Below are 22,621 nucleotides of genomic sequence, written 5' to 3' on the forward strand. Positions count from 1 at the left end.
AAAAAAAACCCATAGGAAATCTGTTGTGGAATGTAAGCATTAACAAATAAAGCTGCTCAACTACATAAATTACCACCCCACCCATGACAGATAACCGCAGTTTGTTTCTCTTGAAATCTTCAACTCTGAATAAAGCTGTGTAGATTTTCACATTCTTTCATTTTGAAACTGTTTCTTTCCACATCTGAAAAATAACCCTTTCTGTACGTAAAGCAGAAAATTATTTGCAACCATCAGCACTTGTAATAAAACTTGATGCACGTTAAGGAAGACCATCACACATTTTTGTCATTTAGTTTATTTCCCCTTCCCCCACCATTTGTAATCTGTGCTTAGAGTTCTAAAAATGTGCAAACTTGGACATAAAGTGCAAGCAGGAAAACAAAAAAAGCTTCACCATGATCCAGATTTTTTCCATGCATTATGTTCATAAAGCATGCAGAACGACGTAGAAATACCTGCAACCTCGCACGTTTAACGGCAACCCGCTGCTTAACGGGAATACCGACTACGTTACCCTACACGGTAGAGCCTAACTAGTGCAATGCATTCTTTTAATTTAAAAATATCTGCATTGGCCTCAACCATCACCGGTGTACAACGTGTGTGCATTATGTTTAAAAATTATTCTGGGTGTCGAGGTGGTTTCCTTTGCAAAATATTTAAAAAGTGCTTTAGACATCTTCAAAACTTAAGGATCTTACAATCTACATATAAGTATAACAACAGAATTATAAGTAGCCATCAGGACTCTCCATTACTGGCCACTAATTTTGGGGGAAATACATTTAGAAACATAGATGCTGGGACGCCGACGTCATTTCCCCTGAGACTTCAATGCAAAGCACTGGTTAGACAAGCTGCAGTTCCCATGAATGGTGCTGGCAGCTTTTAAAACTCCCTCTGTAGTAATAATAAGTCTAAATAAATGAAAGACTTGTGCACGCAAAGTGTGTATAATGCGCATCAGTTACAAACGCAGCACACACGGGAGAAGGCTAATACAATTCACAGTAAGTGCTCACACGGTTGAGGATGACACCACCACACAAACGGCATTACACTTCCGCGGACTTAGGAACCACAAACGGCAGAGACGCACAGCAGATGTTTGAGTATTTCAATTTGCCGGGTTTAAACTGAGTGAACTATGGCAACACGATGCGGGCGGGGGGCTCTGCTCTCGCCCGTAAAGGAGGAACCCCACGGCGGCGCGCAGGTCTTCCAGCTCTAGGTTGGACAGGAAGCTCCTCTGCAGCTCCGCCTCCACCCTGTCCCCGCCGGGTCCGCTGCGGCCCTGCAGCAGAACCACAGCGGACTGGCACAGCAGCCAATCGGCCAGCTTCCTCATGCCAGCGCTGTCCTGATTGGCCAGCGCCCTGCGAGCCCACAGGCTGAGGTGCAGCATGTTGGCTGCTACGCGAGCACTGGGACGCTGCAGAGGGAGAACATGAAGTCAGCACAGATTGTCATTCTGATTCGGTTCTAGCTATTTATAGTATTGATAAAATCCTAATTACCGTATGTTTCGGACTATAAGTCGCATTTAATTAGAAATGTATTTCACACAATCCAAGACTAAACACTAGTGTTGCGCCGATACCATTTTTTGGCTCCGATACCGATACCTGGCTATGCAGTATTGGCCGATACTGATACCCTGGAATGGGTGACAATAGTTGAATAAACTTTTGGCTCTCAAAGGCCAAAATAGTGCAACATTTGTGAAATTATAACATGCATAATAGTAGTGCTACAGTAAGACAGTAAAATTACATTAATAATTGAATAATCTCTTTTAAACCCTGAGTTTTCACTCTCAAATGCCAAAATAGTGCAACTTTCATGAACTTGTATAACATGTATAATACTAGTCGGGAGAGAGAAGGCTGCGTTCAAGTGACATACAAACATCAAAATGGTATCGGTGCCCTATTTGTTGGTACTCGCCGATACCGATACTACCATTTTACAGCTGGATCAGGGCCCCATCTGATACTGGTATCGGTACAACACTACTAAAAACTGACATTTAATCTGGTAAGGCAACTTATTAAATTGCACAGCTGCATCCACAATCGGCTGAATAATATGGAACATACCTGGGAGGTTGAATGGGGTAAATTAGCATAGCGTGCCACCAACTCCAACCCAGAAAGTTCTCATCAGCGGTCTAATTACACTGAAATTGGACCATGAGCGTAACGGTGCTACGTGCTAAGCTAACAGTATGACCCAGGATGTTTCAGAGCAACATAAAGCTCACGTGCACCAGCGGAGTTGTAAAACACCCGGACGACAGAGCTGTAAGCTAGCGCTAGCGGTCATTAGCTTCACAGACAGCCCAATCGCAGGGTTCTGTTGCGGTCTGTTTCCTTAGAGCTGCACCACGCAAACACTGCGCGAATACAGACTGAAACAGAGAAACGACATATGTAGATGTGTTCAGTCTTTGTTGTTAACAAGTCAATGTTTTAATTAATTTCTAAGTGGCGCAAGAGCAGCATACAGTTTTCACAGGCCTAGAGCAGCTATAAATGGTAACATTTATTACTTGGTTCATGTTCAGTATGATTTACAATTTAAAATTGATATACACGTCGCACCCGACTATAAGTCGCAGGAGCGGCCAAACTGAAAAAAAGTGCAACTTATAGTCCGAAAAATATGGTGTATACCTTTTTCGGGTTCCTCCTGAGAAGCAGGCTTATGACCAGCTGCACGTCGGCTGGAACACGGGCAGGCAGAGGAGGGAGCTGCTTCTCCTGGTAGTTTGTGCTCTGCAGTCCAGCAGCTCCATAGAAAGGGTTACGCTGTCCGAATATCTCATAGGAGATTGCCCCCACAGCCCAGGCGTCGGCCTTGGTGTAGTCAATCACCACACCCGGGCCTGGAGCAGCAGTCGCCACCTAAGGACAGAAATAACACGATTTTAACGGGTTCCTACACATTCTGCACAACGACAGAACAGTGTGATGCAAAAGTTTTTACCGTATTTTTCGGACTATAAGACGCACTTAAAATCCTTACATTTTCTCAAAAATTGAAGGTGCGCCTTATATATGATCACCGTTGTGCTCACTGACTGATTTTATGTGGTACAACGCGCTCAAGCATCTGTTAAATGTGTAAGTACGACTTTGGTTAGCAACGAAGCCGCTCCGCTCAATGGATATTCGGAGCATTACGGTACACTGTGCCACTACCTGATAGGACCCCTGAGCCGTCTACAAGACTGCCTGACTGTAACGTAGAAACTAGAAGCTCATTCATGTAAGGCCCCTACATTTTCGGCCGTTTTTCACTCCGCGGAAGTCTGTGCGTATTGATACATGCACAGCTTAATTTTTATGACTTCTCGGCGGCAAGAAGTCTTCACATCGAACTGTTTTAGATGTGACACTGAGCTTTACACACTGAGCTGCTTCAAGCAGGCGGTCTCCAGGACACAGCATCACAGTCCCTTTGTTCTCACTGAAAGGTGGGAGCCTGCTAGAAAAGAAACGGCTCTAGGTGCTCAGCTAGCTAATCACACATTTTACCATCTGTTACGCCGCTTCGTTCCACTGGCAGAAAATCTGGGAATTGTAGGAATTTGCCACAAGAAATTAAAGGCAACAGTATGTTCGGCTATGAAGGGTAAAACGTCCGTGGAGAGTCAGCATGGAGTCCACCAAGCTTACAGTATGAGCACAGAACGCCTGAGTATATGGGAGCCTTTAGGCGGTCCGTGCCCGGAGTACTCGCTAGCAACAATAAACCTAGTAAGTTAATTCAATAGAAAAGTTCAGGTTTTTTTTGGCCTGTTAGAAACAGGGCAGTGTAATCCAACAACTACTCTGTCCTGCCGACACACACGGATACAGAGCTGTGTACGTGAAGGGACGGAGTGATATTACACACTTAAAGAAGAATATTTAGTGCGTCTTATAATCCGGTGCGCCTTATGGTGCGAAAAATACGGTTTGTCAGTTTAGCTTTCTCACTTATGATACATAACCACGAACTTCAGTTTCATCTGTGCGATAGACCAAAACAAAGAATCAGGTCATTGTAAGGCGAAAGGAAAATTAAACCAAGTTCTCAGAATTCCTTACAAACAATAAAACTGGAAAAAGTCAGCCAGCCTGATCCGACGACACGTAGAGCTGCTTTTTGTTGTACTTATAGACTCTTATAACCCAACCTGTTTTAAACTCCTTCACAACTTCCTCCCTGACCTTCCTGCCGGGTTCCTTGGTCTTAATGATGCTGTTTGTTTCTAACAAACAGCATCATTTTCTGTTTCTAACCTCTGAGGCCAAAAACAAATCAGCTGGGTTCACCCTGAGATAAGATCACACACAAATGGACTCAAGGCGCTCATTAGGTTACTTCAATTTTATTTAGGGGTTAAAAATCCAAAATATCCCAATAAAATATATTGACGTTTGTGGCTTAAACATTATAAAATGTGAGAAAGTGCGGCACTTCGCCGCCATTTCACTGAGGAAGTTACCCTCTAAACTCTCATCTAAAAATAGTGATAAGTAATAACCGTTACATAAATAATGACAAAACAAATGCCATATACCGTATTTTCCGGACTATAAGTCGCAGTTTTTTTCATAGTTTGGCCGGGGGTGCGACTTATACTCTGGAGTGACTTATGTGTGAAATTATTACACATTTTTACCGGTATATCATTACACCTGTTATTTTCACACCAAACGGCAAGAGGGCGCTCTAGGCCATTGTTGAATCAGACGTAAGCGACGTAGAAGCGGAAGTGCCGCATCTTCTACCTCCGGAGTTAACGGAGTTATTTGAAAGTGACACAGAGGATGAAGATTTCACTGGATTTTAGTTATTTGGAGTGACACGGGCGCTTTGGTTAACTTCTTCGCATTTTATTTATGCTATAGTTATGTGAATAGCTTTTAATAGGTTATGTTAACATACCAGGCAAGTTCTCAGTTGTGTCATGTAGCGTAAGCTAACCGTACAATTATTCAGCCTGTTGTTGCCTCCGTTCTATTTTCATTTAAAATTGCCTTTCAAGATGACATGTCTGTTCTTGATGTTGTATACAGGGTGCTTGCTCTTTTTCCAAATTAAAATTCCAGACTTTTTCCAGACTTTTTTAAAACTGATATTTTTTTTCCCAAGATCTTAACTTTATGTACTTGTATACTTGTGTGCCTACTGCCTACTTCATTGGTTGAGATTGTACAAACTGTGTTTATTAGAAATGTTAATTTTTATAGGTTAGTATTTAATGAACAAATGCATTATTCACAGTAAATTATGCTTTTACTGATGAAAATGTTTCAAAACATGAAAATCACAAGTACATGAATTTCACATCAAACAAGTGTTTGATTCCCTTAGGCTAATACAGTACGTGACCAGTTAGTAAAATTATAGTTTTATAGCCTACCTTCCTATTTCTCATTTCACAATGCCTTTGAGCATACTGTAAAATTCTTCCATACATTTTTTTCCCATACTTTATTAAGACTTTCACACAAAATTCAAGACTTTTCAAGGTCTGGAAAACAGTGTTTCAAAATTCCATACTTATTAAGACTTTCAAGACTTGCGCAAGCACCCTGTATATTATCAAATAAATTTTCCCCAAAAATGCGACTTATAGTCCAGTGCGACTTATATATGTTTTTTCCTTCTTTATTATGCATTTTATGGCTAGTGCGACTTGTACTCCGGAGCGACTTATAGTCCGGAAAATACGGTACTCCACAGACAAACGGGGGGGGGGATCTAGACTCACCTCGGGAGCCATAAGTGAAGCGTTGCCTCCTCTGCTGACCCACATGCTGTTGAAGGGGAGCTGTAAGCCGCAGTCATTCTGGGCCAGACAGCAGCCGAAGTCAGTAATGACCAAACGGGGGCAACCATCTGTAAGAGAAAGGGGGAAAATATTGCAGCACGACTGATAGGAGCGCGTGTAAAAAAAGGCGTCATTGTTTGTGTGGTTTTCACTCTGACCCGGGTCAAACTCCAGCAGAATGTTGTCCGACTTCAGGTCCCTGTGAGCAACGCCCTGCCTGCATAGATGGTCCACCCCCTCCAGGAGCTGCAGCACCATCAGAGAGCCCTGCCGGCGGCCCGGCGCGGAAACCTGCAGGTACTGTCGCAACGTGCAGGGATAGCTACGGAGGCATAAATGACGGCGGGTCAACGAGAGATTTAGAGAAACTGGAAATGCGTCGTTAAAAAAAAACAAACAAAAAAAAAAAAAACAAGCTGCTGATTTAAATCTGTGTGAGATCTGGGTTTAAATTCGCTAAGTCTTACTTTTTCATGACGAGGAAAAGAGTGCGGTTGTTTCCCAAGCCTGCGGGGTTGAGCCTGGCTGGCAGCACGTCCGGATACTCCTCCTGGGCACCTGGTAGCAGAGGCACGTCTGCCGTGAAGGCTCGATGCACCCGGATCACGTTTGGGTGAGCCGAGACTCTTTTGGGAAGCACGCCATAATGTCTGCGTCACAAAAGAGACCGCAGGGCTCCGTCAGCATGCTTCGCAGTCCTTGGGTCTGTACAGCAGCGGAGCGTTAAAAGAAACCGGACACATAATAGCTACCCGTCCAGCGTGATCTGCTCTTTTTCCTGCTTTAAGGCAAGCGGGCCGGATGGTACAAGTTCTTGTGACATGGACTTTAAAATCGCCTCGCTTGAAGATCCCGCCTGCGAACGAAAAATGCACAAATCATAATTTTTAAAACAATTTCTATGGGTTTTCTTGTTATAGTTACATGTGCTCGAGATTGCTGACCCCAAAGTTCCACAACATTTTGATAGCCAAGGGGAAGTTTCTTAGGGAGCAGCATGCCGGAGATGGCGGTGTCTGGACTTCCTCCTCGTGGTCCCGCAGTTCCAACGGCGAAGAATCGCTCTCAGCCTCCTCCGGGCGAGCGAACTGCGCCGCGGCCTCGTACACAGCTGCGTTTGAGCCTTTACCGATCTGGTTCCCGATGACGTAGTCGTCCAGCTTGTATCCGGAGGTGAAAGGTCTTAGTGAGCTCTGGAACCTTTTCTTCTTAAACACGGCCTGCAGATTGGGAGAAAAGGGGGGCACTTCTGTGAGACGTAGAAAAGGATCCCTTCACAATTCTCAGGCCACAATTCAACCACTTCACCAGACCCACGTTTTCAAATTAGAAAGTCCAGAACAAATTTATAGCAGATATCACTACAGTTGGCGACGGGACCTGAAAAACTCCAGACTGTAAGGAAAATGGACAGAGGTGCTCGATAACGGACAAATAAACCGATAGACGGACAAAGAGATGCAAGGATTAACGGATGGATCGACGGATGCGGTAGACAAACAGGTAGGGAATAAAGTTGAGAAACACACATTTTTCCAGACTACTTTCTTTTTTCCATACTTCCAGATGTGGAATACACTTTAACCAAATCTGTCTTTTCCAGTAGTTAGAAGAACCCAGAATAGAGGTAGTTAAGAACTTGTTCCGTGTCGTCCTGAAAGGAAAGTGTAGGTTATGCAATAACCAAAGAAATTAAATAAAAACAACTCTCCCGCGTAGGGCTGCCTAAGTTTAAATTATACAAATAATAATTATAGGTCAGGGGATTTGATTTATGACCTTTTTTTTATTCTGGGGAAGTAACAATATAATAAGTACATGAAAAGTAAACCCATATTCCACACTGACCTTATTCTGTAACAACACTGAAGTTGGTTTGAGAAAAAGGCAATTTCTTTAGCTTTGAAACTTTTACTTTTCTGGTAAAAACGACTATACTATAGTACCATATCAATAGTATAAAGAAGTTAAAACACCATCAAGTCATCTGTGAAAACTGCCAGACTTGCTGGCCTTTACACCACCTGGAAAAATGGAGTCCTGCTTGAAAATCACGATCCTGATGCTGATCCTGGACTGAATTACTCTACACTGACTACTTGGCTGCAACAGTGACAATAAACTTTGAAATTACTTGTCAGCTCTACTGGATCATGCCTGTGCAAGTTCTCAGTCATCCGGTTCATGGCAGCCACAGACAGCCGCAGATCGGAACTACGCTGCTGGATCCTTTCCCTCTCTTCTCTCACCGCCAAAGGGCTTCGGCTCAGCAGCGCTCTCTGCTGAGTGAACTGTGGGAACCATCATGACGTTTGTGGGCAGAAGACACAATTATCCATTGTTCATCTCCATCTCCTTGAATTTCTTCAGTCTGTGCTTGATGTTCCCTTCAGTTTGGCCCAATGCCAGTTAGTATTAAAAGTGAAAGAAAAAATAAATAAATAATGTCATCATATTATCAAAGGACTTTCTTGTCTATACTTCCTAAGATCCAAACTGCTCAAAGGGCTGCAACTGAAATTGTAAAACTTTTCTAATTTTTTTTACTCCATTTGATTTTTATAACCTGTTTTATTATTATTTAATGGTGATCTGTGCTTTATGAATGCAAGGCTAATACCTGAACAGGTTGGTTTCTGTCTAACAAAGAGCTTTGTGTTTATTACCGGGTGTGGAAACCACATTTACATTCCAACGAGGCTCCTAGTCAGATTAAAAACACCTTTTGATAACAACAACAACAACCTTTATGCAGGTATTAAACATGTTTTTTATTAAGATCGCATTTCTGTATTAAAACTGTTTATTTTATTGGTTTGATGTAAAATTTTAATCTTAAATGTATGTTTTTAATTTGCTGCAAACAGAAAAAAAAGTAATGGAGAGAAATAAAAGGTTGACAACATCAGTCTTTGTGTAATCACGCGTTTCACTTAGTGAATTGAGTTACTGAATTTAATCAACTTTTAAATCGGATTCTAAATGATCGACTGTTGCTGCACATCACCGTCCTCTGTTGCTACACAACTTCTTGTGTGCCAGTAGACGTTCCCCTTGGATGTTTTTCGACATAAACAAAAGTTGGTGTGTTTACACGTGTTTATGCTCTGACTCCATTTCCAAGAGCCGAGCAGAATAATAATAAAAAAGGCTTATAAACACAAAGTTTTAAGTCTACCGTAGGGCTGGACGACAGAAAAAAAAAAAGCATATCAATAAAATAGAAATCATATTGATCGATATCGATAATTATCAACAAATTCAAAACATATATTTTAAGTGCAGCCCTGGCCATTTTATGCTGTTGCTTAGCAACCTATTTTTAGATACAGAACACACAAACACTGAATTCAAACTCAACCCTTTATTCAACCAGTAGGGGGCGGAGCTTGGCGACGGAGCGTTCCTGTGTCTGCGTTTGTGATTGGTTGGGAGGACGTTATGACGGTAGTATTCACCTACATGATAGGCTAGAATGGAAAAGGAAGGAAAAGTGGTATTCTATTGAATTATTTATAGACCTTTTTTTAATATATTTTCAATATACACCTATCAATTAAAATATATTGTTATTGAAGTATCGTCCAGCCCTATCTACTACTACTGTTTATAATGAATATAAAGCATCATACGCACTTTTTTGCATTTTGTTGATATATGTTCTACTTCCTTCTTGGTCAGGTCTGTATTTAAAAATTATTATTGTCAATAAAACATTTTATGTGCAAAAATAAATAAAGAAATACAATTATAATACTTTTATTCTAAACTGCAGTCTGCGGTTAAAAAAAATAAAAATTAAAGGATCTTTTCTGTTAAGGTCTGACGAGATCAAGTATTTTACATTTTGGACCAGACGTTATCAAACGCAGCGGAGCTTCATTTAAAACAACAAAATTGCCCTTTATGGAAGTACCGAACCAGAACCTAACTTCAGGTTCCCATACCTGTATTTCTTGACATGTTGCGGCGCTTCTTCTGTCCTCCTCCAGCTGCTGCTCGATAAGTCCCACGCCGAGGCCAAACGCCAGGAACACGGCCCTGTTCCGCGGCGACCCCCCGGCGAACCTCCTCCTGAATCCGGCGGACTGAAGCTGAGCCGCCAGGCCCCTCAGAGAGGTGCGGTAGTAGCGGTAGCGGGACGGCAGGAAAGCCTGAGGCTGAACGGTGCGGACCGACGGGCCTACACGAAAACGGTCAGCTCGGAGCTTTGCTGCGACCCGGCCGCCTGATTTAAAGAGACCTATCTGAAGGAATGTGCGGCCTAGCTCAAGCCCCCGGCTAATGGCGTGTTTTACAGACATGATGAACCCAGAAAAGGTGGCTCAAGACGGCCTAGTTAACCTTTTCTGTAGCCCAGTCCCTGGTTCACTGCCGACTGTCAGTCCAACAAAACAACCGTGTTCACGCATGCGCCGAAGCAACCGATCTCTTTAACCGGGATTTCTAGCGACACCCAGCGTTCAAAAAATGCAATAGCAGGAATTCTTTATTTTTGAGAAATAACAGGGATACTTGACAAACTGAAATGTTGCTGAAACAAGAAACACAACCAATAAGCCAATTATTGCATATTGTAAAAAGAACACTGGCAAGAAAATGTTAATATAATCCGGTATATGGATCTAATGCAACCTAATTAATGCTTAGTTGTAACTTAAGTGGACTGCTTTTCTTACATGTATGTAATTATGCTTTTATATTCATAGGCTACTTTAATAGTTACACATTTCCCCTCAGAGTTGGCTTTCTTCTTTATGGATTCAACCGGAACATCTCCCAGGGATTTTGGTCCATGCTGATAGGAAAGCCTCTCACAGCTGACGTCGTTTTGTTGGCTGCAAATCTATCGTGCAAATCTTTTGCTCCACCACATTTTGTTGTAGCCAATCTGCTCCGAGACTAAAATTGCTGTGGTCTCAACGAGGTCATGTGGTTATTTTAACTACTGTTGCCTTACTGTTTGTCAGTTCCACAATTCTTCCTCTGAAGGAATCTTCGTCTACAGAACTACTGCTCACTAGATGTTTTCTATTTTTTTGTAGATGGTTGTGAAAACCTCTGCAGGTCTGCAGATTTGCTAAAATATTCAGTCCAGCCCATATGGCACCAACAACCACACCAAAGTTCAAAGTCAATTAAGTCCCTGTTTTTCTCCATTTTGGTGTTCTGAACAAGCCAAGCTAATATTAAATAAAATCAGGACGATGCTAGTAACAGTACCTACAAATGTCACTCATTGGCATGTGCTAGATCTGTAGTGACATTGGAGTAGAGGATGCTGAAGAATAAGGGGAAAAGAACCAGTTTTGTGTTCCTTGTGTTGACAGATTTTATGTGGGACTACCTTCTGACTAATTTCCATGTATGCTTCGGCTCATTGACCATTTCAAAGGCACATTTGTTACCGAGCTTTAAACTTCGCTCTGGATTCTTCAGATGTTCTCGGTCTGAATCTTTGTCACCTTAGACTTAGACTTAGACTTTCTTTATTGTCATTTTGTAGCACAGAGTGCATACAGAACGAAATTTCGTTTTTTCATACAGCTCAGAAAGATTGCAGTAACTCTACAGGATACCTTGCAGTGAATTTACAGTACAGGATAAGAAAAATGCAGTGGTAAATCACAGTCAAATACAGGATAACTTTCAATTAAATTTCGGATAAAGTGCAGCAGTGAGCAGTAGGCAGATTGAAATGTAAAGACAATGTAAGCAATGTAAACAATTATGCAGTAAGGTGCAGCAGTGATTTAACAATAATGTTGCTTCATTATTTCCAGTTAATGTCTTTTCTCTATGACATCTATTTTTTTTGATAGATGACGCCCACATGATGACGCTGCCATCCTGATATTTCCCAGCTGGCATGGTGTTCTCAAACCTGCAAGCTTCTACCTGTTTCCCCCCAAATGCAACAATTGTCATTATGGCCAAACCCTTCTGTTTCAGTTTCATCAAACTACAAGAAATGTGTCTAAAAATGAAGGTATTTGTTCTTGAATGCAAACTTCAATCTGTTTTTTTTTTATTTTGCTCTTTGATTAATGGCTTCTAACCCTAAACCTGTGTACAGGACTCAACACTTTTACCATTTTCAGCGTCCTTTACAAGATCTTAACCCTCGTTCTAAGGTTAAAACACACATTGCATTTCACACCTGTCTTTGCATGTGTGATTTAAAACTTTCCTTTTTGACAAAGCATATAGTTATAGTGGCTGATGTTACACTGAGATACCTCTATAGTTATGCTGCTATAGGCTTAGGCTGCTGGAGGACATCAGGGTCTATTTTTCTCACTGTACTGATTTCTACTGTTCTCCAGTTTTGCATTGCATTACATTGAAATGACTGTTGTCATTTCAGCTTATAACTTTTTGCTCTCTCTCTTTTTTCTTCATAGTAGGTACACCTGGTCTGATGTTCTGTTAACTGTGGCATCATCCAGGGAAGACAGATCACCACTATTACCATCTAATGTAGAACAGATTACTAGATCAATGTGTGCTTCTGTGCTTTTTTGTCTCTCTCGTTGTGTCTCTGTTCTGTCTTCTGTAACCCTCAGTCGGTCGAGGCGGATGGACGTTCATACTGAGCCTGGTTCTGCTGAAGGTTTTCCTTCCCGTTAATGGGGAGTTTTTCTTTCCGCTGTTGCTTCATGCTTGCTCAGTATGAGGGATTTCTGCAAAGCCATGGACAATGCAGACGACTCTCCCTGTAGCTCTCTTCTCCAGGAGTGAATGCTGCTTGTCGGGACTTTGATGCAATCAACTGGGTTCCCTTATATAGGAAATTTTTTCACCAATCTGTATAATATGATGGAATTTGACTTTGTAAAGTGCCTTGAGATGACATGTTTCATGAATTGGCGCTAAATACATAAAATTGAATTCAATTGAATTGAATTGATATTGGATCAATTACTATGGATATGTTCCAATTCAGAATTTGTTCTAAACTCTGGAATTTAGCATCTAGCATTGCTCTTAAACTGATCTAAAACAGCAAAGGTTAGTCTAATTTAATATTGGGGAGTAATAAGGAAATTATTGTCTTTTAACTTTTATAGTTCTTCTCTCTCTCTCTCTCTCTCTCTCTCTCTCTCTCTCTCTCTATATATATATATATATATATATATATATATATATATATATATATATATATATATATATATATATGGATTTTTGTGTCAAATACAGTACATATTTCTAAATATGTTATCCAGCTGAGTGGTGGTGTGAAAAAAAGTTAATCCCTGAAGATAATTAGGGGCAGCATCCTGATGGACATTATTAAATCGGTCATCATAATTCATGCACAATATGGCTCGTGGGTAAGAAACTTCAGTGGGTTCAATAATACGATCATCTAAAACTCTGCAGTTCATCCTCATCTAAGGTCTATTTAAGTTACAATGATGTTCCTTCTACATCAAAACAAGATTAAATAACATACATGTATTCATGAATCTGTTACAAATCTCTAAAGAAATAAATTATTACTTAATATTGACCATCTATGATAATTCAGTTATATTTCTTTGACATTTCAAAAAAGAATTCTAAAATGTACTTCAACAAAATAATACTTCACAAAAGCAACTGCAAAAGCAAGAATAGTTTTATGTACTGTTTGAGCATGAGAAAAAAAGTTATGTTACAATGATTCACTACAATACTAAATGTTTAAAGTTTTTTTTATGGTAACATGCATATTCATAAAGGCAAAATCATGAGTTAGAAGTCTCTGATGTAATTTATAGTAAAGCTAAATGATTAGTCAGAATTAATGATAAAGTTGATCCATGGCACATAGTTCCGCACTTTGGTGTAGACACCTGGATAGTACGGATTCGCACAGCTGATGCCCCAGGAGACAATGCCCTCAAAGTTGCCGTTGCAGATAAGTGGACCACCGGAGTCTCCCTGTGGATAACCAAGGACACTTCATTGGCATCTCTTACTTAATCTGACATTTAAAAAAACAATCAACTTTGCAGCAAAAACATTTTTTTTTCATGCTGGATCATTGGTTTCGGTATCACTTACAAAGTTTCTAATTTTTAGGTTTGTAATAAAACGTCTTAACAGCTATTATAGATAGTACATACATAGCTTTCTCTTCTACACAAAATAAAAAAACAGACAAACAAACTGGCCTTTTTTAGCCAGGAAGTGTAAAAAAATGTTATAGTTATGGTGAAACAGAAAATACATCCCTCTTTAATTTCTAAGGTTTTACATGTTAGGACATAGTAAACACAATTATTCTAATAATTATTTTAATCTAACCTCAAGTGTACAAGACACCACATATTTAACGCAATTGTCATCTATTAAAGCACAAATTCTTTAAAAAAAAGGAATATCTTGTCTTCCTACAAAGGGAAATTTGGGTAAAACTGTAACAAAAAAATAGAAAACCTTGTGTGTCATTAGCTTTTAGAGCCAAGTTTCAAGGAACACCATGAAGAAGTTGTGTCTCTTTCATTGTTGTGGTATATTTTTGGCCCAATCTCCTTCACAACGTTGCTACAGTTAACTGAGTTTGGGAGATATTAATGTTCTTATATATTATATTCTCTGCTTGGTTTTCTCAGGTACCTGATGCCCTACATTCATGACCAAGCATCCTTGCTTTAATCTCATCTTTTTAAAGCATAAGGTTTCTGAAGTTGAACGTTCAGATTTCATTTTCCAGATCCAAGTAGTACTGTCATGGGGTTATCTTGGTAATCCTCAAAAACAGGTTGGATATGTTGAGTCTTTTTTAAAATTTTATATATTATATATTTTATATATTTTTTAAAGATACTAACTAAGGCCCGTAGAGCCTTAGATTGAGCTCTTGGATTTTTTATTTTTTTTAAATTCTCTGAGATTCACACATCTGAACTTGCAGTGAATTTGCTGGGACTGATTTGTGAAACAAAGAAGGGCGTGCCGCTAAGTCATAATAACATGAACTGGTATGAAAGGACTTTATTTGTACCTGGCAGGAATCTTTGCCGCCGTATGGAGATCCCGCACAGATCATATTCTCTGTTATCCTTCCCCAGTAGTAAAAGTAGCAGTAAGATATTTCTCTCACGTCCACAGCCCGGAGCACCGGAGACAGGGTGTAGCTGTAAACCTGTGTCACACCCCACCCGCTCACTGTGCACGTATCCCCCTTCAATGCGGGGGTGCTTTCATCAGGTAGCCTTGCTGGCTGGACGAAGCTGTTGATTTCTGCTGGCCTGTCTAGCTGTAACACAAACCTCAGTTGAAGTCACACAGCAGCACAAAACGCCGAACAATCAGTCAGGTCACTTCTTTATTTTGGTACTTTGTATTTCACCAACCCCCCCACTGCAAACCTTAATAAGCATGATGTCGTTGTTGAACGTCCTGTAGTTGTAGTTGTGCAGATGTATTCTTGAGACACCAAATGTCTGTTCAAATCCCTCGCTTTGACTCAGGCTGTGTTCACTCAACACCACGCGCATCAAGTGGCTCCTGAGAGTCAAAGATAGCTAGGCACCTCAATCCCATTCAAACTCCAAAATCAAGAGTTAAAGCCAACATCTCTTTTTTTTGACGTCAAAACTCACGGTCTCCAGCAGTGGGCAGCAGACACCACCCACTGCTTGTCCACCAGGGTTCCTCCACAGTAGTGATCCCCGTCCTCAGTCTGCAGGGAGGCCTGGTATTTGATCGAGTATGGCTTCACCTCCTGGCCCCCGATGATTCTCACTCCAAGAGTTTCTGTTCACAGATGTAACTTTAGGGTTTTATGCTGGTGAAGATTGTCAGTCATCCAGGTCATGATCATTCAAAAAAAAAAAAAAAAGGGGGGGGGGGGGGCAGTTGTTTTGTTTTTACTTTTTTTTTTTAGAATTTACGGTTTTATGATTGTAACGTTTAAAGCAGTTCTAAGCCGTTTTCAAGTGGCGCTCCCCCTACAGGACGTTTGGAAAATTGCACTGTCGTAAACATTCGCACTGTTGTATGGCTGCAAAGGGGCTCACAGATGCGTCAAGCATAAACCAGGATTAAAGCAACCTTAACTCTCTAAGCAGCTGGAGAGACGGACGGAAAGAAAAAGAGAGAGGGAGATGTGTGTATGTGGACATTTAGTGGTCGGCATACTGTGAGCTCTGCTTTGCCGCTTCATACCCTTCATAACAGCTCGAGTGAGTCTATTTAGCTCTTGTTTATTTAGGAGAGGGAGGGGGACAAGGAGGAGGTGAGAGGGATAGAGAGATGCATATGTAGACGCATTATGGGCGGTGTACAGTGGCTGTTCTAGACCGAATTTACCAGGGGGTCTGAGGTGGGGCCACCCAGGGGGTCCAAGGTGGGGGCCACCCCTTTTTGCATAGGGGCACACGAAGGAATGAAAGAATAAAACAGGGCAATATTTAATGGTTTAATAAGGTCAATAGCAGATGAAAACCAGCTCAATACGACTGAAGCTAAACGTGAAATACCTTAATTTTTAAATTTCTGCTAGAGTGAAACTGTAAAGGTAAAAAATAAAATGGGTCAAAGTGACCAATCCGTTTCCGTCCGTCTTCTTCCGCTTATCCGGGGTCGGGTCGCGGGGGTAGCAGCTTCAGTAGGGAGGCCCAGACGTCCCTCTCCCCAGCCACTTGGGCCAGCTCCTCAGGAGGAATCCCAAGGCGTTCCCAGGCCAGCCGGGAGACATAGTCCCTCCAGCGTGTCCTGGGTCTTCCCCTGGGCCTCCTCCCGGTGGGACGTGCCCGGAACACCTCACCAGGGAGGCATCCAGGAGGCATCCTGACCAGATGCCCGAGCCACCTCAACTGGCTCCTCTCGACGTGGAGGAGCAGCGGCTCTACTCTGAGTCCTCCCCAGATGACTGAGCTCCTCACCCTATCTCTAAGGGAGAGCCCAGACACACTACGGAGAAAACTCATTTTAGCCGCTTGTATCCGGGATCTCGTTCTTTCGGTCACGACCCAAAGCTCGTGACCATAGATGAGGGTAGGAACGTAGATCGACCGGTAAATCGAGAGCTTCGCCTTTTTGGCTCAGCTCTCTCTTCACCACAACGGATCGGTACAGCGCCCGCTTCACAGCAGACGCTGCACCAATCCGCCTGTCGATCTCCCGCTCCATCTTCCCCTCATTCGTGAACAAAACCCCAAGATACTTGAACTCCTCCACTAGGGGCAGTACATCCTCCCCAACCCAGAGAAGGCACTCTACCCTTTTCCGGTTCAAGACCATGGTCTCGGATTTGGAGGCACTGATTTTCATCCCGGCCGCTTCGCACTCGGCTGCGAACAGCTCTAGTGAGAGCTGTAGATCACGCCCTGATGAAGCCAGTAGGACCACGTCATCCGCGAATAGCAGAGACGCAATCCTAAAGCCACCAAAACGGATCCCCTCAACAGCTTGGCTTACTGCCGGCAATGCGGACCAGACTCTGACACCGGTCGTACAGAGACCTGACAGCCCTTATTAAAGGGTCCGGTACTCCATACTCCCGGAGTACCCCCCACAGGATCCCTCGGGGGACACGGTCGAATGCCTTCTCCAGATCCACAAAGCACATGTAGACTGGTTGGGCAAACTCCCATGCCCCCTCCAGAATCCTGCTAAGGGTATAGAGCTGGTCCAGTGTTCCACGGCCAGGACGAAAACCACACTGCTCTTCCTGAATCCGAGATTTGACTATCCGACGGACCCTCCTTTCCAGAACCCCTGAATAGACCTTACCAGGGAGGCTTAAGAGTGTGATTCCTCTGTAGTTTTTAACCCCCAAATATCACAGAAATTCAAATGTGTACATAAATTATAAAGATCAGTATTTGAATTTTCCTTGAGAAAAGCAGTATATTTGAGGATTTTCAATGTAATTCCAATCCCCTCCTAAAACTAGCTTTGCTTTCAAAAGAGTGTCTAAAGTTGTAATTTTCTCATAAAATTCCTGGACAAGAATTTTGTTCAATTGGCTGATTTTGTAACCGTAATTGTAACCCAATACAAAAATGTAATTCAAGCATTCTGTAACTAAAATAATCCATCTCCCACAACTATCAGCAACATTTTTAAGTATCTTTCCCTGAAAGGAGACAATGTAACCCTGTTTTGTATATATATATATATATATATATATATATATATATATAAATGTGTGTGTGTGTGTGTGTGTGTGTGCGTGTGTGAAATAACAAACGTGAATGCGATGAGATACTTTAAAATGCTGCTCATGGGTTTTTATTTGGGATTATATTGTAAAATATGATGAAGAACTTACCTGAACATGCTTTAGAAGATAAAATCAGCAGCAACATTGCAATTTGTTGTAGAGTCATCGCTGAGCCTAAAAAAGAAGAGAAACAGGAATTTTTGAGTCTCTTTTTTAATACACAATGTGCCATTTAGTGTGATTTCAACACATGTAAACTAACCTTTTGAAGCACCAGTTTGTGACTGAGGCGCTTGTCTGGCTCAATATGAAAGCAGAATTATTTAAATCGAAATTGTAATATGGTGTCTGATCAGTGATAATTAAGAGTTGAGTTTAATTGAGTTATTTTTTTTTGCTTACCTGAATGTGAAAAGCTCAAACCCTCCTGTGCTTCTGGTGAGACCCGTGTTGTCCTCCTGGCCTTTTAAAGTGTAACTATATCCCTGTACAAATCTTTTGTTAAATTTATCGTTCCATCTTTTTGCGTGCTTTGACCATCTCACGCTTTAACAATTAGAGTGACCTACTACATAACAAAGATGAGGTGTTGTTCTTTCTCGGAGGCTCAGGTTTTTTAGTCCAACGGTATTTAGGTTGGAAACGCCTCGATCTTCGACCTCGACCAGTTTAGCCTCTTGTTTACTGATTGAAATTAATGGTGGAATAATTTAAATTTCCTGTATTGTCGCAATAACCACAGTAAATATTATTATTATTATTATTATTATTATTATTATTATTATTATTATTATTATTATTATTATTATTATTATTATCTTTCACATTTTTTAGAAGTTTTATATTAAATCAGCATCTGAATCTAACAAGGCTGTGTTAGTAACACACTACTGCAGCTCGATGACCCCTGGCAGAGATAAAGCATCACAAACAATATGAATAATACAAAGAAAGATTTAAATGTCTCACCTATACATTTATAGTAACAACCCTTACGTTGAATCAGAGCATTATGTTATAGTTATTATTTTATTTTACCATCTCTATGCTGTCCTGCTTTGGAATTGTGGTGAAACTTAAGAGGACTTATGTAAAAATTATACTTGTTTTCATGTTGATTTACTTTTTTACTTCAGTGAAGCTGCTGTCACTTTTTTTCTCATCTTTCCATACAAAAGTGTTAACAGTAATTATAATACATTTTATTTATAATGCTGCCCGGGCGCTGTGATAGCTAACCATGGCTTCCTAGAGGATGGGTTAAATGCAGAAGACAAAATTCATCAGAATGTACAATTGCAATGACAAATAAAGGTTTCTTCTTTTCTTCTTCTTTATTCTTTGTTTCATTAATAAATAATCTCAAAGGGCAACAATTAAAACAAGAATTAAAGAAACACAGAAATAAGCATCTTTCCTGGATTTTAACATGACAAAATAAAACAATGTTAGTTAATCATCATATCTTGTCACATATATGAAGTGTTGCTGTTGCTTATGATATATTCCCCTTTTGAATAGTGCATTAAGAGTCTTAAAATTAATGGTTTTATGTTATAACTGGGTATGTTACTTTTGCTGTGACATTACTGGCCTGTTTTTCTTCTCTTTTCCAAATTGAAAGGAGAACTAAGTAAAATAAATTACTGTAAAATCAACCTAAACTCTTTTCGATTGTCACCCAGCATAGAAGTAACGTTCCCTATTAACAATCGGTCCTCTCCATCAGCAATGTCCTAGTCAAGTTTTTCTCCTTTAAAAATCAGAGGTCGGTGCAGAACTACTTCGATGCAGTGTGTAGCCCGTGTTTACTTCCTGGTTCCTGAGCCAATCATAAGATTGGCTCATTTGGCATTTTATGTTGGCAAAAGAGCAGCAGCCTGCAGACATGGAGTCCAGTAAGAGAAGTGGACTATAATAGAACAGAATACAACATTATATACCTGTCCTATGCACGTAACAATTCAGTGGGGTTTCACAGCACCAACGGACCGTTGAGGAAACGGCAGGCTGTGTTGTTCCGATTTCAACCACTAGATGTCAGTATTGCTTATTGTTCCTTTAATGAACACCTGCAATTATGTGTTAGAAAGTTCAGTCTTTCATCTTTTAGTCAGGCCAATGCTGCAACATTTGCAAAGCATTTGCTGAGATTTTATAGGTCTCCATCAAAAAAGAAATTGTATCTTAAGGGACTTATTGATTAAACAAAGGTTAACTAAAAATAGAGGTGGTGCCAACATGTGATGTTGCTTCTGTAGTTTGTGACAGTCAGGCCACAGAATCTTTTGAAATTGCATACGCTACTGTTTTAGATCAAAGAACGGCAATTCCACGAAGTTGTTTAGAAATAGACTCTTTGTAACCTATCGAAACGCAAATCAGGTACACAGTAACCTGATAGAGGTATAAGAATTACTTGATTGTTTTCTAAAACATATCCTCCTTTTAAACAATACCCACAGGTGTTCTCTTTTTTTTAACCATATGATGAATGCAAAGCCCTCATGTTACTTTAAGAATATTTGCTTTATCTGTAAAATTTCCTTAGGGGACTTCTTTTGGTTCTTGTCTCAGGTAACGTCATCATCTACATTGTGTACTTCAATTTGTATTACACACACCAAAAATTGAATTTGTGGTAAAAAATAAAAACAGTACACTTTGGGTATTATTACTACCATACTTTTTAACCAGCGGGTTGAGGATATTCAAAGATCATCTGCCCAGGTCGCTATAAAAAGATGAAATTGATACTTCAACGATCAGACCTACGAGAATCCAGCTATAAATTCCAGTAAAAACTGAAAACATAGAAAAAAACATATTATTGTAATTTTTAATTAAACATTTTAGACTTTTTAATTTGATTTGCCAACTTCCTCCAGCATTTCTTCCAGCTCTGACTAAATTTCCCAGCCCAGCTTGGCTTTACTCTGTGGATAGTGCACAGTGGGACACTTGGTAGCATCTTTTTGCCTGGCTGCAAAAAAGTCCTGGATTTAATTCCCAGTTGTCTTTCTGCATGGAGTTTGTATTTTCTCCCTGTGCTTGAGTGGATTCTCTCTCTCAGTATCCCGGCATACTCCCACAGTCTAAAACATGACGGTTTGGTTAATTGGTCTCTCTAATTTTAAGGTGTGTGTAGGTGCATGCATGGTTGTTTGTCCTGTGTTGCCCTGTGATGGACTAGTGACCCGTCCAGCGTGTACGATGTCTCTTGCGCAGTGACCGCCGGAAAGAAGATGCAAATCCCCTTGTGACCCTGCAGGGATAAACAGCAGTAGATATTGGTGGATGGTGGATGATGAAGCTTGAAAAAATTATTCACAGTATTTTATTTTTGAGTCTTAATTTGTGACACAAATTTTGTTTAATTTGTGTCACATTCAGAATTCTTCCTAAATCATTGTTACCTAACAATTTATTCACCATACATGAATAAAACTAAAATCATCCTGCATTTTGTACACTCATTTCTAGGTACAAGTCATACTTTCTTTCATTTAAAGTATGTTATTTAAAAGCAAACCAATCAGCCATAACTTCAAAACTATAAGTGGGTAGAGTCAGCGATCAAATTGCCAAAACATTTCTGTATACTGTTGTTTTTTTGTATTTATGGAATATTGTACAGTGTACCTAGGGAGTTTTGTGGCTGATTAAATCATACAGTATTTGTACTGTCCATTGATTAAACATCTGTGGACCAAAAAGGTTAGCAGTCATGGCCAGCTTTTTCCAGAGGCCACACATTTGTTCCTGGTCAAAGTTGCTCCTCTTTACCGGTGTCCTGTATTTTCTAAAAATGGAGATTTGCATCAAAGTAAAAACTGGATTCAACTTAGATGTTTCCTTTTAGAGACAACTTTTTACAAACTGGATCAACTCGTCTTACAATACTATAGTTGGACAAAATTGACCTGTACAGGAGCTGCACTGTGCCACAGTTTTTTGCATTGCTACCTTGCAACACTCTTTAGCGTTTTTCTCCAGTGCATATGTAGGTTCGTAGTGGGTCCTCTGGATTCCTCCACAGTCCAAAAACACCATGATTAACTCTGTGTTCCCATGCCATGCACTGGGAACAGTCCCAATGACTGCTGGATAGGAGGCACCAACCCCCCTTGTGATGCTGCAAGGATAAGTGTGTTTAGACAACGGATAACATGGATTACATGAAATTCGTCTGATTACCAGAAGATGTGACGAAGTAACAATGATAATTTTTACCACAGTGTTGAATTCATGCAATCGTGTCATTATAGCCCCAACACACTGCCTTGATCTTTAATGTGAGTCAAGTTTGGATGCACAACCAGTGCCTCTAATGTTGGAGATATTCAAATTTAGCCAGATAGTCACCTCTCTGTACTTTCAAGGGACATGTGATGCTTTTAAGTTCTTCCTTTTGAGATTGAAATCATTCAGCTTGGTCAATATACAGTGGAATTGCAATGCTTTGGTCTGAATCCCTTGTTATTGTCTCCCCACAGCCCGTCTCCTAACCCTGTTCTGAGGTGCGTCTGAGAGAAACTTGATTTGGTGCCGTCTCTTTAAATTCAAAGGAGGCATTTCACTCCTTGTCCAACTCCAGGTCACAGAGCGTTCCACTCCATCCTGTTCGGTCA

At 40.7% G+C, this 22,621-nt stretch overlaps 2 protein-coding genes across 3 annotated transcripts; both read right to left on the reverse strand.

The window, feature by feature from the left end:
• Positions 1 to 280: 280 nt before the first annotated feature.
• pink1 (PTEN induced kinase 1) lies at positions 281 to 10,248 on the reverse strand. Of its 2 annotated transcripts, none has more exons than XM_012875596.3 (8): positions 9,778 to 10,248; positions 6,775 to 7,050; positions 6,583 to 6,686; positions 6,298 to 6,480; positions 5,989 to 6,152; positions 5,771 to 5,898; positions 2,679 to 2,909; positions 281 to 1,435 (listed from the first exon to the last, which is right to left on the reverse strand). In XM_012875596.3, the coding sequence occupies exons 1-8, from the start codon at positions 10,132 to 10,134 to the stop codon at positions 1,121 to 1,123; spliced, it is 1,758 nt and encodes a 585-aa protein (XP_012731050.2). In that variant the 5' UTR covers positions 10,135 to 10,248; the 3' UTR covers positions 281 to 1,120. The 2 variants fall into 2 exon arrangements, with proteins under 2 accessions (XP_012731050.2, XP_021178798.2); XM_021323123.2 differs by having other exon boundaries at positions 5,983 to 6,152.
• A 3,209-nt stretch (positions 10,249 to 13,457) lies between these two features.
• LOC105935181 (trypsin-3) lies at positions 13,458 to 18,558 on the reverse strand. The gene is made up of 7 exons (XM_012875467.3): positions 18,393 to 18,558; positions 18,253 to 18,287; positions 18,099 to 18,164; positions 15,424 to 15,577; positions 15,190 to 15,328; positions 14,823 to 15,077; positions 13,458 to 13,756 (listed from the first exon to the last, which is right to left on the reverse strand). Exons 3-7 carry the CDS (start codon positions 18,154 to 18,156, stop codon positions 13,607 to 13,609), a joined length of 756 nt encoding a protein of 251 aa, XP_012730921.2. The 5' UTR covers positions 18,157 to 18,164; positions 18,253 to 18,287; positions 18,393 to 18,558; the 3' UTR covers positions 13,458 to 13,606.
• Between the last annotated feature and the right edge of the window lie 4,063 nt (positions 18,559 to 22,621).

Source organism: Fundulus heteroclitus, chromosome 1 (genome assembly GCF_011125445.2).
Source record: "Fundulus heteroclitus isolate FHET01 chromosome 1, MU-UCD_Fhet_4.1, whole genome shotgun sequence".
Lineage (NCBI taxonomy): Eukaryota > Metazoa > Chordata > Actinopteri > Cyprinodontiformes > Fundulidae > Fundulus > Fundulus heteroclitus.

Bases quoted from the DNA above. Each gene is read 5' to 3' on its own strand.
- pink1 (XM_021323123.2), bottom strand. From the start codon at position 10,134: ATGTCTGTAAAACACGCCATTAGCCGGGGGCTTGAGCTAGGCCGCACA. The intron at 6,481-6,582 runs GTAGCTATTATG...TTTGTGACGCAG, and splicing joins GAGCAGATCACGCTGGACGG to ACATTATGGCGTGCTTCCCA. The intron at 6,153-6,297 runs GTAAGACTTAGC...ATGCCTCCGTAG, and splicing joins CTTTTCCTCGTCATGAAAAA to CTATCCCTGCACGTTGCGAC.
- LOC105935181 (XM_012875467.3), bottom strand. From the start codon at position 18,156: ATGACTCTACAACAAATTGCAATGTTGCTGCTGATTTTATCTTCTAAA. The intron at 15,078-15,189 runs GTTTGCAGTGGG...TTTGTGTTACAG, and splicing joins ACGACATCATGCTTATTAAG to CTAGACAGGCCAGCAGAAAT. The intron at 13,757-14,822 runs GTACAAATAAAG...GGTTATCCACAG, and splicing joins GCGGCAAAGATTCCTGCCAG to GGAGACTCCGGTGGTCCACT.